Raw genomic sequence first — 15,588 nt, 5'->3', positions numbered from 1 at the left:
CATGATTTGCCTGGACTTTAAAACCCATCACGCACGTTGTAAGTCAGAAACAGAATTTAAAAAAAAAAAATACGGAAAGGAAAACAGGCGCACAGTGTTGAAGGATTCCACAGTGACATGTAAGCCAAGCCACATTTTCAGGAGTGGTGCCTGGGCTGGGCATGGGGAGGGGGGCTGCTGCCACTGGCTGGCCGGGGTCCTTCTCTCCGTTGGGCCATGCCAGCCTTGCCCAGTCTCTCCTCCCTTCCCTCGGACAGACCCTGGAGGAAGGGCCTGGATGGAGCCTAAATATAAATTAAAGCGCTGGATTGTTGGGTGTTTTTTTTTTAATGGACCCACTTCTAGCCACATCATTGGGTCGATACCCCAGAATAGATCATCCCTGTCTCTTTCAGCATTCACCCCCACCCCTGTTTGGATGACCTCAAGTGTCCCACCAGGGCTCTTGGCTTCCCCAAGCTCTGTAGCCTTCAGCTACAGAAACGTTTGTGGCCCCACTAAGCCAAATTGGGGGTGGTGGTGTTTATTTTTTGCCATTGGGCTGAAAAAATAACCATTCCTAGCTTTTTCCCCCGTGGGGAATCTGGGAAGCGGACTAGTCAGTTTCTCACCGCAGTTTCTTTCCTCTTCAACAGAGCAGTTTTTCCAGCAAGGTGGCTGCTTAATCAGCCATCTTAGCCATTAAAGAGGGGCTGGGCGATACTGAGACAGCCCAGTGGGTCCTTGTGCCAAGGGAAACATGCACACAGACACACAGCCCCGGGGGCCAAAGCTCGGGTTACGCCCCCTCCCTTGCCATTCGCATGGGCGGCATCACTTTAGCAACCTGGAAGCATGCATGTTGGTTCAGAAGACGGATGAGATTCACGCAGGAAACTTGGTTTAAATTGCTTGGATTGGAAGGCAAGGCATCCGCTCTGGAGCTGAAGACGGACGAAGTCGGTAACTCTGGTTGCATTTGGTGAAGTGGGGAGGGGGCGCAGGGGTGGGGGTGGGAGCGAGGGGCCGGAGTGGCCTCAGGCTTTCTTCAGCATCTTGGTGGTCTGGTTGTTGGCTTCGCTGATGCTGATCACATTGGCAATGGCCTGCGGAGGGAAGAAGAAGAAAACAAAGAAACGCTGAGCAGGGGGTTGGACTAGAAGACCTTAAGGATCCCTTCCAACTCTGTTATCCTGTATCCCAAGGGTCTTCACATTTAGCAAATGTAAGACTGGTGGACTTCCACTCCCAGAATTCCTGAGCTAACATGACTGGAGGAGGAATTCTGGGAGTTGAAGTCCACCAGTCTTAAATCCAGGGCTTAGCAGGCTGGGACAGCTGTCAAGTTTAAAGACCCCTGCTGTATTCGATCTAGATCGGGGGTCTCCAACCTTGGCCACTTTAAGACTTGTGGACTTCAACTCCCAGAATCCCGTGTGGAGACTCTGGGAGGGGAGGGGCAGGGTAGGCGGGGCCAGCCGGTGGGTTCAACTACAGGTTTGGTGAACCGGATGTAAATTTAACATCCGGTTCACTCAAACCTTCCCAAACCGGCTGAATCCTAGCCCTGAACCCCCTCCTCCAATAAATTAACAATACAGGGCCAAACAGGGCATCTCAATCAGAGTCTTTCCAACATCAACCTCCCCTCCACACCGCAGCCTCACATTTCACCCAGACAACTTTTTTTAAAAAAGAATCACTATTAATTCTCAGTCATTCCCATTCCTGTCCCCAATACATGCCTGCGTTTGCCCCCCCCACCCCCACCCCAAAAAAACCCTGATCAGTTGCCATGAGTTAAACAAAAAAAGAATAATCGTGGCTGCAAAGACCACCATTCCTCTGTGGCTCTTAAAAGCCCCTTACAAACGGTAATGGTGGAGGAGAGAGCTTGCAATTCAGTATATATCAAATTTGGCTTGCAGTTGGACTGGGGTTTCCCAACCTTTAAGATGCGTGGGCTTCACCTCCCAGAATTCCCCATCCAACCATGCAGAGAATTCTGGGAGTTGAAGTCTGCCACGCTTAAAGTTACTACGGTTGGGAAACCCCTGATCTAAACTGTGGTTTTTCTTTTTGTTTTCTTTTGTTTCAAATTTTGCTGGGGGACCCTTAAGCCTGTGTCACTTACTCCAGGTATGAATGTGGATGCTATCGTTACGATCGGATTTAATGGCGCCTTTTCCTCCCGGCCGGGCGCATCACTCACCTTCTCTTTGATATTCTCCACCTGCTTGCTCTGGACATCAATTTCGTTGCTCATGTCCACCGCCATGCTACGCAGGTTGCTCAGCATACTGTCCACCTGGGTCAAATTCTGCTCTAGCTCTTCCTCCACGTCGTCCTTCATTATCCTGGGCAAGAAGAAGAGATGCATTCGGAGCGCATCCTCACACAAGGATGGACTCCGGGACTCTTATAGTTAGGATTTGCAGGTGATAAAGTTGCTCCTGTTAGCAAGAAGTGACCACGACATTCATTCTCCTCCTCCTCCTCCCTGAAAACCCCGCTCCCTTCTAGCATTGATATTGTTCCCTAGTTGGGTCATGAAAGGTCTACAAAAAAACAGCCAAGCTCAGACAGCACCCAGGATCCCATAGTCCTCCTCCTTCTCCTCCTCTCCACATACTCCACTCCCTTCTAGCACTGATGATGTTCCCTAGTTGGGCCATGAAAGGTCTGCAACGAAACATCCAATCTCAGAGAACATCAAGAACCCCACAGTCATCCTCCTCATCCTCTTTTTCCTTCTCCTCTTCCTCTCCACAAATCCCACTCTCTTCTAGCACTGATGATGTTCCCTAGTTGGGCCGTGAAACGTCTGCAGGAGAGCAACCAAGCTCAGAGAGCGTCGGAGACCGCCCAGACCTTCTCCTCCTCCTCCTCCTCCTCAGGCCCTTTGACCTACCTCTGGATGAAAGGCCCACTCATCATCATCTGTGTCCCAGCGGTCATCATCATGGGCTGCTGTGACACCACATCCTGGGCATTGCCAGAGGCTGCCTTACTCGCCTCCATGGCCTTCATGTTCTTTAACCTGGAATGGAAAAGGAAGAAGGAAAAACCCACACTTCGGTTGTCATCCTCGTTTGCACCATGACTAGGTCTCCCTGCTTGAAGACACGGGGGGGGGGGGTCCAGGGGGGTCAGAGAAGTCAAGATGGCAGCCACCACCTTGCCTTCCAAGCAGTGTCCATTTTTTTAGGCAGCCATCTTGATTTCTTTGACTTTCTCTCCCTGTCATGCAGACGCTTCTCTAGAAGAAAACCATGCCAGAGCCCCTTCTTCTTTGGAGGAGGAGAGAGCAGAATCAATCCACGACGGAAAGGGCAGCAGGGAACCACAAGGAGGAGAAGGAAAGCCTCCTTATACAAGAGCAATCTATCTGCAAACACCTTGCGCTCCTTGGAGAGGGCTTGGAGAAATCCGGGACTGAAGCAGCACCCGGGTCCAATCTGGGACCGTCTAATCAGCTGGTGTGTTGGGTAACCATGCAGGCGAGATGCCGCCGTGGCTTGCATCACACTTAACCACGAATCCTGGCTAAACCATTTCCCGCAACCACCAGAGAACTCACTTGGCGCAGGGGCAGACGAAAAGGCCGCAACACTTGGCCATGTCGCTGAGGTTCTTCTCGGCTTCCTTCATGTCTTGGATAATCTGGTCTAGGCCGTCCTCAATGCGGTCCAGCTGCTCTGAGGGGAGGAAGGGGGAGAGGGAAGACCGTGAACACGGGGACCGGGAAGGGCCCTCCCGAGGGCATCCATATGGACGTGTCCAAAGAGCCAAGGAGAAGACCATCACACAAATTTTAGGGCCATTTCTTACTGTGGACGTTAAGTGAACCACCCCAGTTGTTAAGCGAATCATGCTCAACTTGAGAGCTAGAATTAATAAATTAATAAATTAAAAATTAAATTAAATTTCCACCCCTTTTTCACTTGCATGGCACCTGCCACACCAGAATTTCCGTCGCTAAGCAAGTTCAGTGAGTCACGGGAGATTTTACTACCTTTTGCCACCTTTGTTGAGCTGCTAAGTGAGAATCATGCTGTCATTAAACAAAACCCATTGACTTTGCTTGTCAGAAACTGGCCAGGAAAATCGCAAATGGCGCTCACACAACCACAAAACACTGCAACCATCCTAAATACGTGCCATTTACCAACGTCCAGATTTTGAATCATGTAACTGGGGAATTGTAGTGGTCATAAGTGCAAGGACTACCTCCTTAACTGATTGTGATGGGCCTGGATTTATTTTGCTTTTTTCTCTGATTTCTTTGCACTCAGCCAGAACTTGGGGTGGTGTATTAAAATTAGGAAAGAAGTCCAGATAAACAACATGCAGGTTCAAATTTTACGCTGTCATAACATGATTTGATTTAACAATTCTGACTCCCAGAATTCCTGAACTGGCTGACTGAGGAATTCTGGGAGTTGAAGTCTACCAGTCTTAAACTTGCTATGGTTGGAGATCCCTGGTTTATAAGACTTAGGCGCATCACATAAACCATGGTTAAAGAAACTGCAATGTAGGACGAGGGGATCATCCAGCAATTTTCACACTGCCATAAATCCTCAGCATTTACCCCCTTGGTCATCCAGCATAACCAGAGTTCGAATCCCGGCATCCTTGCTCTGTTGGAAAATCAGAAATAAACAAGAATGAACAATGGCTTGGTTAGAAATCCACAGAAACGGGCGACTCATTTTTTCTCCCCCCACCCAGTGATCTAGTCATAAACAAGCCATTCATTCCTCCCTCGCCTCTTACCTCATCTACCAGCTGCAACATTCGCCTGGTACTTTCCAAAGACTGCCAAAAAGAAAAAGAAAGAAAGAAGAATGCAATATTAGGAGAGGAAAACAGCCGCTGTCCTTCTGTATCATCTAAGAAAGAAGAGCGGACTAAAAAATAAATAAATCTGGTTTTTAATGAAGAATCCTGGAAACCCCATTGCAGACGCTCCAAAATTTCCGATTTTTTAAAAATAGGATTTTTTAAATAAAAAAACAGAGAGTCAGTTTCGGCCTTCTTTGTGTATTTTTTTTTCATTAGTTGGAAGTGAAAAATATGATGCAGGATCATCTCTAAAGCTCTCCAGCTGCTGTCAGGACGTACAAATTGATTGCAAAAGGAAAAAAATCTGGCCGATATTTCGGCTCAGCATATATAGTCCTCGGCTTACGACCACAATCAAGCCCGATGTTTCTCTTGCTAAACGAGACATTGGATAAGTGGATTTCTTGCTGCTGTTGCTAAGGCAAATCACCGCAGGTGTTACATGGCTTGTTTCCTTGAGTTTGCTGGTCAGACAGTCACAAGACGTGATCTTGGCACCCAGCAACGGTCGTAAGTATGAAGCAGTTGCCAAGCATCTGAATGTTGATCCCGTGACTACAGGGTCGCTACGATGGTCATGGGTGTGAAAAACAGCCATAAGTCACTTTTTAAAATCCCATTGTAACTTTAGACCGTCATTAAATTTATGGTCGTATTTTGAGAACTATCTAGGAATGGTGCGGTGGAGTTCTCGCCTCACAATCAGGAGGCTGTGAGTTCGAATCCTAGGCAGAGGCAGATATTTCTCTCTCTGGGCACACTGAGAATTGTATCTGCTGAACAAAACTCCTCATCAGCGACAGGAAAGGCATCTGGCCATGAAAAAGACTCCGCTAGCTCTATTCAGTTGCACAGACTCCACCAAGCCAGGGATGATGGGGGATCATTAAGTGAAGATGATGTTGAGCACTGTCTGTATACCGTTCAGATTCTAGATTTCATTCAATCATCATGAATTTAAATTTCTGTCCAGCCCTTAATGAAATAAGCCTGGAATTTAAGGCTTTCCTTGTGGTTTTCCGTCTTTGAGGAAATTCCACTGAAAGTTTCATTAGAAGCTTTTTGCTGGAGGCCTCTGCCATTAATTGGTATTTGTTCCACACGGCAGCAACATTTATGATGAGTAAACTGTTGATTAAACTGCTGTTTAATTGCCCTGCGACTGGATGGCTTTAATTACAATTTTCTTTATTTTGCTTTACATGTATTAGCAAAAAAATCCGCACCATTCTGCGGATCGAAAAATAAGGAAAGGCCAGTGGATCTAAAGGACGGCTGAGGAGCCGTTACCCAGTTATTTGCTAGTCAGGCTACAACGTCGTGAAAGGGGAATTATTTGCAGGCTCCAGAAGCTGCTCATTCAAAGGGACAAAATATTAATTAAACCCGCAGGAGTCTAATTGACAAACCTCCCAGCGGGTTTCCTGATCCGCCCTGAACAATTTGATCCTGCCGTTTTACGTCCTTTGAGGGTAGCGGGAGGAACCCAGACGACCCAGGGATGAGCAGCCACCCTTGAGCCGTACGTGTCTGTTGCTGAGCAAGACAGTCGTTAAGCAAGTTTCGTCCCACTGTACGACCTTCCTTGCCCCAAGTTGTTAAGGGAACCACTGCAGTTGTTCACTTGGTCCCGCGGTCGTTCAGGGAATCCGGCTTCCCCCGTCGGCTTTGCTTGTCAGATGGTCGCAAAAGGGGATCATGGGACTCCCCCAGGGATATAGCAACCGTCGTAAGTACAAGTCAGTGGACAAACGGCCGAAGTTTGATCACGTGACCATGGGGATGCGGCAACGGTCGTAAGTGTGAAAACTGGGACATGTTACCTTTTCAGGTGCTGTTATAACTATGAATGGTCACTAAATGAATAGCTCGAATTCAAGGACTTCCTGTAACAAGTGGGAAATTTTGCTCCCTGGTTGCTCCCTCCTGGATGGAGGAAGGAAGGAAGGAAGGAAGGAAGGAAGGAAGGAAGGAAGGGAAGAGGGAGGGAGGGAGGGAGGAGGAAGGAAGGAAGGAAGAGGAGATGAGGAGACGAAGGAAGGAGGGAGGAAGGGAAGAGGGAGAGAGGAAGGACGGAAGGAAGGGGAGAGGAGGAGAGGAAGGAAGGAGGAAGGAAGGAGGGAAGAGGAGATGAGGAGAGGAAGAAAGGAGGAAGGAAGGGAAGAGGGAGAGAGGAAGGACGGAAGGGGGAGGGAGGGAGGGAGGAGGAAGGAAGGAAGGAAGAGGAGATGAGGAGAGGGAAGGTGGGATGAAGGAAGGAAGGAGGGTGGGAAGAAGAGAAGAGGAGGAGAGGGAGAGAGGAAGGAAGGAAAGAAGGAAGAGGAGAGGAGGAGAGGGAGGAGGGAGGGAGGGAGGAAGAGGAGAGGAGGAGAGGAAGGAAGGAGGAAGGAAGGAGGGAAGAGGAGATGAGGAGAGGAAGAAAGGAGGAAGGAAGGGAAGAGGGAGAGAGGAAGGACGGAAGGGGGAGGGAGGGAGGGAGGAGGAAGGAAGGAAGGAAGGAAGGAAGAGGAGATGAGGAGAGGGAAGGAGGGATGAAGGAAGGAAGGAGGGTGGGAAGAAGAGAAGAGGAGGAGAGGGAGAGGGGAAGGAAGGAAAGAAGGAAGAGGAGAGGAGGAGAGGGAGGAAGGAGGAAGGAGGGAGGGAAGAGGAGATGAGGAGAGGAAGAAAGGAGGAAGGAAGGGAAGAGGGAGAGAGGAAGGACGGAAGGGGGAGGGAGGGAGGGAGGGAGGGAGGGAGGGAGGGAGGAAGGAAGGAAGGAAGGAAGGAAGGAAGGAAGGAAGGAAGGAAGGAAGGAAGGAAGGAAGGAGTGCCAAGAAGGAATATGGGGCTGCAGCAAGCGAGGAAGGGGCTTGGAGATTGTTGCCTGCCTTGGCAAAGCCTCCCACCTCATTGTTGATGTGGTGGATCCGTTGCTCCAGGTCTTCCGACTCGGACCCTGCCACCCTGGAGGCTGCCATGCTGGGATCCCCCGGGAGAGCGCAGAGGGAGAGGGTGCCCTTGGATGGAAGGGCCAGCGTCTCCTGCAAAAGAAAACGTGTGTGCGTGTGTGTGTGTGTTTGTACCAAGGGGAGAAATATCTTTTGGGTAGGTGGGCAACCCATCCGTGAGATGATCTACCGCAGGGGTCTCCAAGCTTGGCCACTTTAAGACCTGTGGACTTCAATCCCCAGAATTCTGGGAGTTAAAGTCCACAAGTCATAAAGTGGCCAAGGTTGGAGACCCCTGATCTACCGTATCTTTCCCCAATCTTGGCCACTTTAGGTGGGTGGACTTCAACTCCCAGCATCCCCCAGCTGGCACAGGGAATTCAAATATGACCTCATAGCCATGAGGGCTAGAAACTTGCTTTCTTTTTTTAAAAAAAATCCCAGGCGCCTTGAGTTTTTGTACCAAGCCCTAGAAAGTGGGTTTCTTAAATTTATTTATTACATTGTTAGACCTGCCCATTTCATAGATGTGACTCTGGGCACACACCCCCACAACCACCCCCAAAAAATCCTCAAAGCGAACTATCGAAACAGTTCAAAAACAAAAATAAGGAAAATACAATGAAAAAGCACCCGGCATAAAATGAAACAAAAATGCACAACTGCCACACGGGCGCCACTGAATTTATTCTACCTGTGCATGTATGCATGGATGGATACACACCCCACACACACATACATACACACACCAGTGGTGGTATTCATTTTTTTTACTACCAGTTCTGTGGCCGTGGCTTGGTGAGTGTGGCGGGGGAAGGATCCTGCAAAATCCCCCTTCCCTCCCCACCCCACTAACCTGCTTTCCAGCTCCGTTCTCCTGTGCGGGGCAACCAAAGGAGATCCAGCCGATCAGCTGGGCCTCAATGGGAGGCAGAGAAGAGATTGGATTGGCGGGGCCAGTCAGAGGTGGGATTGGCCGGTTCTCCGAACTACTCAAAGTTTCTGCTACCGGTTCTCTAGAACAGGTCAGAACCGGCTGAATCCCACCTCTGCTTTCCTCCCCAGGAGCAGAGTGGACCGCCACCTGTCAAAAATGTCTCCAACCTTGGTCACTTTAAGACTTGTGGACTTCAACTCCCAGAATTCGTCTGCCAGCTTTGGCTACTTTAAGACTTAAGGCTTTGCTGGCTGGGGAATTCTGGGAGTTGATGAAGTCCACAAGTCTTAAAGTGGCCAAGGTTGGAGATCCCCTGGTGTAGGGTCTACTTGGATGGGGGGGGGGTAGACTAGATGACCTACAAGGTCCCTTCCAACTCTGCTAATCTGTATCTAGACACACACACACACACACACACACACCACACAGAGCCCAATTCCCTTTCAGTGCCTGGTCTCTGCCTAAAAATAAACCCACGGCGACCCCGAGTGGCACAACTTGTCAGGGGCCACGCGACTCCCTTGCCCCACCCACTGGGTGTCAGTTGTTCTATATATATTGTCACTGTTTCCCCACCCCAAGAAGGGGACCCCAACCAGGGAGGACCACAGCCCACCCCATCCCCACCCCTGCGGGCAGCCCCCTCCTCCCCGCCCACCCTCAAAACCCAAATCTCCCACACCGGATCCCCCAAGCGTGTAATTACCGCGTGGGAAAAGCACAGCTGTCACGGGTCGGCAGCCAGGAACCGCCGCTCTCCCGCCCCCGCCCCCAGTTCCCCCCCCACAGCTCAGGTCTTCCCCACCTTCTGCTGCCTCCCTCCCTCCCCTCCCCTCCCCTCCACCCCCCCCCAAGAGCATCCCTGGCGAAGCTTTGCAGGCCAGGTGTTGCCTTTGTGTGCGGATCTTCTTATGCCAAGCAGCGGGCAGAGGAGGGGGAGGCACAGAGCTGACCCCCTCCCCTTCCCGGCAGCCAAAGATAGCACTTGGGGTGGGGAGGAAAGGGGGGAGGGCCCAGGATGCCTCTGGAGAACAAAACCCGGGGGTTGTTGCTGTCACCTTCCACAGAAGGAGGAGAGGCGGAGAGGGGGGAAAAATGCCCTTGTTTAAAAACTTCGCTTATTTATAGCGGCGAACTCAGGAAGCTGCCAGTGTCGTTCCCGTAGAAGACAATAAGGATTTGCTCCGGGGTGTGTGGGAAGAGAGTGATGGGGGGGGTGGGGGGGGCATCTACTACCTCCCATTAGCAACTTTGTGGGTGTGTCAACCCCCCCTTTTTTTTTTTTTGACAATTCTTCCACCTCTTACAGCAAGCCTTGGTTTGCAAACCAAGACAAAGGAAGGGGGCTCACTCAGGAGGGGCATCCTTGATGGGGCCCCCACAGTTCTTAAGTGGCTTTTGCCCCATTTTACGACCTTTCCTGCCACCGTTGTTAAGCGAATCCCTGCAGCTCTTAAGTTGGAAACACAGTGGAGAAGCGAATCCAGCTGCCCCATACGGTCACAAAAGGGGATTGCGTGCTCCCGGGACACTGTGGCCGTCGTAAATATGAGTCAGTTTCCAATGGAGTTTTGATCGTTTGGCCACGGGGATGCTGCGACAGTCGTAAGTGTGAAAAAACAGCCCTAAGTCACTTTTTTGCACTGCCATTGTAACTTTGGTCACTAAATGAACTGTTATAAGTCAAGGACAGCCTGTACTATAGACACATCGTAACCTGTGAGTATCTTTTCCAAGGCCCTCCTGTCTGCTCCACCAATGGCCTAGAGTAGCCTTGGCTTGACTGCTGCTTCTTTACGCTTGACAGTTATCCTAAAAAGCAGAAGCTTTCCAGGTTTTTATTGTGAATTCCACGGTTGTTTGTTCTACCCTAAAGCAGGGGTCACTTTAAGACTTGTGGACTTCAATTCCCAGAATTCCTCACCCAGGGAATTCTGGGAGTTGAAGTCCACGCTCCTTAAAACTGCTGAGGTTGGAGACCAGTGGTAGATTCCAATCCCCTAATGATTTACCTCAACAACCAGTTGACCAAACTGCTGAGAAAGTTAACCACCGGTTCTGGTGAACCGGTGCAAACCAGCTGAATGCCACCCCTGTTGGAGACTCCTGCCCTAAAGGACCTTCAAAAAGTGTATACAAGCAGTCCTTGACTTATAACCATTCATTTAGTGACGGTCTATTATGGCTGAGAAAAGTGACTTATGATCGGTCCTCATTCTTACAACCCATTGCAGCCTTCCCCACCGTCACACGATCAAAATTCAGACCCTTGGTGACTGGCATGGATTTACATTCCAATGCCGTGTGATCTCCACTTGGTGACCTTCCCAGCAGACATCTGAGGCAATGAGAGAAGCTGGATTCGCTTAACGGCCACATGACTCGCTTCAAAACCCCAGCAATTCACTTAAGAGCGGTGACCCAAAAGGTCGTAAACTCAGGCATGGGATGGAAATTCCGGTTTTTATTGTGGTCATCCCAAAGGTGCTTTTTTTTTTTTCAAGAGGCAACTGGACTTTCTGGTTTTTTCTTTGAAGACGTTTCGCTTCTCATCCAGGAAGCTTCTTCAGCTCTGTGTGAATGGTGGGGAAAAGAAGGATTTATATTTCCTTGGAGACAGCTGGTCATTAGCATCCTTTTTAGAGGGCCATCGAGGCCACTTGGAGGTTTACCTGTGTCCTCAGGGTCACCTGAGTACTGCAAATGGGTGTGGAGCCTTTTTGGAACTGCTGAAAGGACCGTGTTATAGTCACACCCATTTGCACCAGGGGGACACAGAGATAAACCTCCAAGTGGCCTCAACAACCCTCTAAAAAGGATGCAAATGACCAGCAGTCTGCAAGGAACACAAACCCTTCCCCACCATCCGGTCAGAGCTGAAGAAGCTTCTTGGATGAGAAGCAAAACACCTTCAAAAGAAAAACCCCAAAAGCCCAGTTGCCTCTTGGAAAAAAAGCACCTTTGAGACAACCAGGACCTGGAATGACTGAGAATCTCCACAGACAAATTGGGGTCATAACTCAAGGACCGCCTGCCTGCTAAGAAGCGACAGATTGTGGCGATCTGGCAGTCCGAATGTCAGCTGGTCCCTTGCCAGAAACTTTGCCCCGCTTAAAACTTCCCTCTTGGCTGCTCAGAGTCATCCGGCACTTCTCCACTTTTCCACCTCCGAAGGGATTTTTATAAAAAAAAAACCTGGGAAATTGCAAATGTCTCCCAAACGGCCTTTTAAAGCTGCCAGCAGACAAAGTGAGGAGGGGGCTGCCCCATCACCATACGTCCTGCTCTTCGCTCCCCGTTTGGAGCCCCCCCAGGACAAAACGCAAACGGGAACGGTCTGATCAAAAGCGGCGATCCCGTCCTCCTCGTCCATCGAGACAACGCAAGGGTTTTGAAGTGGTTTCCCCCCCCCCCAGATGTGCGTGGATTAAATTGGCGCCACCAAAGAAAAAGAGCTCTTCAGAGGATGACTGTCCATTCCAGGCTCGCTGGGGACGGCCGCCTAATTTGGCCATTATTTGGGGCCAGAAAAAGATATCTTTTTCACGCGCACCCAGGACCTCCGTTTAATGAAGCTGTTGAGAGTGACTCAGAGACCGAATGGAAAAGGAGGCCCTTGATGGAGCTGTGGGGGAGCCGAGAGGGAAGCGGAGGGTCCTTGGAGTACCCTTACATCAAGGGTTTTTTTTTCCCTTGCCTTCTTCTCTTTGTTCATTTCAGGAGCCCACACAGGGGTGTCGCGGCTTCCCAAGGGTCCCTCACAAAGCTGTTTCATCATGTAAGTAACCCACAACAACCCTATCAGGTAGGCTGGACTGAGAGAGAAGGATTGGCGTAAAGTCACCTGATGAGTTTTCACGGCTGGGAGGGGGACTTGAACCTGGCTCTGCTCAGATTGGTCCAACTTCTGCCCCACAACAACACTGTGGTTGCCAAAAATTCTCAGCATGCTACCTGTCTGTCTATCATTTCTCTCTCTCTCGCACACACACACACACACCACACACACATCTCTCTCTTCTCTCTCTCCCTCCTATCTTTATCTGTCTCTGTCTGTTCCTCTGTCTCTTTCTTGGGTGCTATCTCACTGTCTATCTCACTAACTAACTAACTAACTAACTAACTATCCATATCTCATTTATCTACCCTATCATTCACCTATACATTCATCCTCTGTCGTGTAAATAATCTGTCTATTTGTCTCTCTCTCTCTCTCTCTCTGTCTGTCTGTCTATCATCTATCTATCTTATATTACAATCTATCTACCGCTATCTATCTGTACCTATGATCTCTGCATCTATTATCTCTCTATCTGTCTCTATTTCTCCATCATCTATGTTATTTGTCTGTCTGTATCTCTTTCTATCTCTGTCTATCATTATTATCTATGTCTCTGTCTATATCTATCATTTATCTATTGCTATATCTATCATGTATAATCTATCTCTGTCTATTTATCATCTATTATCTGGGTCTACCTACCTATCATCCATCCATCCATCCATCCATCCATCCATCCATCTATCTATCTATCTATCTATCTATCTATCTATCTATCTATCTATCTATCTATCTATCTATCTATCTATCTATCTATCTATCTATCTATCATCTATCTATCTATCTATCTATCTATCTATCTATCATCTATCTATCATCTATCTATCTATCTATCTATCTATCTATCATCTATCATGTATTAAATCTATATGCTGCTCAGCTCATTCTGCAAAGTGACTCTGGGCAGTTTTGGTTCATTCCATCATTGTTTATTAATGGCCTTTTGTCTCCATTAATTTGTCCAGACATCCTCAACCTGCAGGACTAGGATTATAGCAGACCCCAACCGTCCCTGCCGCTTGGCTCAATCTGCTTGGGACAAACTGCCTTATTTCGTTCCAACTTGTTGCACCCTTTTTGGGTGGCGCAGAGTTGGTTTTGGAGGGTGTTTTTTAATTTTATTTTTTGCATCAGAGAAATGCATTTGAGCAGAGAGCATTCCCTGTCTAACTACACCCCAACTCGTGAAAATGTATGCCATGAATCCAGAAGGATACCCAAGTATAACGAGAACATGCTAACTTTGTTACCGGCGTTACCATCTGTTTAAGAGACCTTCTCTTTGCAAAGATCAGCTGAAGCATCTTGGAATAAAGAAAGCATAAGAAGGAAAGGGCCAGTGTTTGCAAAAGAGCAGGCTGATACGCCACAGGTCGACCTCTCATACCAGACCTGCCCTCTGCAACTGGAATCTCCAAGTCTAGAACGGAAAAGTGATCGTGGCAAGGAAAAGAGAATCCGCTTCAAGCCAAAAGCTGCGAGACAAACCAGGGAGAGGAAAGATTGATTTCAAGGAGATCATTAACCCTGCAACCCTGGCGGAATCCTTAAATATAAATTCTTCCTCAGGAGACACCCAGGAGGAAAGGTTGAGTCCTGTTTAACCAACTTATCCAGCTGTGGGTCCAGATAGGCCAGATGTGTCCCCATCTTTCACCTCTGGAAAAACCTAGAAAAAGCAGCTGCAAAGACCCTCCAAAGAGATATGGACCCGTCTCCATCCCACCTCCAGACTGGACCCTCTGGGGGCAAGAATCGGCAAGCTTCCTGTAGGAAGTTCCTGGGTTATAACCTTGCAAGTACATGAAAAAATATATTGGGGGGCTCTTATTTTGGGGGTCTCCACAAGGCTGGAGAGGAGGGGTAACGCGAGGCATCAGGAGGGCGCCAGGTTGAAGGTGGCAGCTCTGTGTCTTCACTGTCTGGCTGGTTGCTTCTCCAAACAACCTGCACATACACACACACACAGACAGAGAGAGAGCTACACGCACTTCCCCGGTTCCCGAAAGCAGCCTTGCTGGGCTGCCACACAGCTCAAAAGACTCACGGGGGGAAAAAACCTGTGGATTTTCCCAGGCACTGTTGACTGTTTTCCTGGCAAAAAAAGATGTTTTTTTCCCCCCTGGCAAATTCACTTTTTCAACCCACAAACCTCCGAGCCTTTTGCCAGTTTGCCAACTGAGTGGAGTAAACAACAGGTTGCCGGAGAAGTCAAAGAACCCATGTGGTTGCCTCTGACGCATTGGAGAAAGAGGCTTGCAAGGGATGTGGGATCGCACACAGCTCCCTCCCCTCCCCCCAAAAAATCAGAGTTTGTCCCCCAGGAGAAAACCCAGGATCAGCTTTACATCAAGTTCAGCACCCGGGCAAAATATGCAAGGATGCTTGTGGTGAAAGTTGACTTTCCTAAGGGTCCCTCCATCCATTGGGGGGTCTCCTTCTGCAGCCCACCACCCCGATATCCCGCCCCGTTGCCGCCCCCATCCCCACATACCTCTTCCTGCTTCTCTGCCTTTCTTCTCTTCTCTGCTCACCCCAAGCTTCATCCAGAAAGGAGCCACGCCTTCCCATCCAAGATCAAGGCAGCCTGGCTCCCGCCTCTGGAGAGAAGCCATTGGGCAGGGACCCTGAAAGGCAGCTGGTGGAATCTCCCCATTGGCTGCCTGGTTGGGGAAAAAAGAAAGGGTAGGGAAGGGCTGGAGCTGGTACCCTCGCCTTCCCTCCCTCCAGGGGATGCTGTTGCCAGGGGCAACCTGATGAGAGGCCGGGAGGATGGAGATGGCAAGTTGGTGCTGTCACCTGAGCAGCTGTGCGGTTGACACAATGAACTTTAAGCCCCCAGGGACCCCTCCTCCATCCTGAGGCATGGAGAGCCAGAGGGTCAGGGGGTCAGGTTGAGGGTGGTAGGCCTGTGAACTTTGGCCAGTCTTGGCTTCTTAATGCTGGTCCAAGATTTCGATACGTCCTGGGCTTTTTGGCACGGTAACCTGGCAATTTGGACATCTCTGTAACCTGGGCAACTGGAACCTCTTGGTTACCCAGCAGATGTCTTGGTA

General features: G+C 49.4%; 2 protein-coding genes across 3 annotated transcripts in view; both read right to left on the bottom strand.

The window, feature by feature from the left end:
* The window catches only part of CAPNS1 (calpain small subunit 1), a 186,504-nt gene that overhangs the window by 148,767 nt on the left and 22,149 nt on the right, over positions 1-15,588 (bottom strand). The window lies entirely within an intron of this gene.
* Positions 3-15,068, bottom strand: LOC113429648 (synaptosomal-associated protein 25-like). Its single transcript, XM_087970300.1, has 8 exons — positions 15,023-15,068; positions 7,713-7,844; positions 4,759-4,800; positions 4,574-4,622; positions 3,560-3,677; positions 2,891-3,019; positions 2,192-2,336; positions 3-1,085 (listed from the first exon to the last, which is right to left on the bottom strand). Exons 2-8 carry the CDS (start codon positions 7,782-7,784, stop codon positions 1,017-1,019), a joined length of 624 nt encoding a protein of 207 aa, XP_087826426.1. The 5' UTR covers positions 7,785-7,844; positions 15,023-15,068; the 3' UTR covers positions 3-1,016.

The sequence above is a fragment of the Notechis scutatus genome, chromosome 8, assembly GCF_049901735.1.
Source record: "Notechis scutatus isolate UNSWTSFEM ecotype Mainland chromosome 8, rNotScu1.2, whole genome shotgun sequence".
Classification (NCBI taxonomy): Eukaryota; Metazoa; Chordata; class Lepidosauria; order Squamata; family Elapidae; genus Notechis; species Notechis scutatus.
Note: the sequence above shows the minus strand (reverse complement) of the source record. Positions and strands in the feature narration are given on the sequence as shown.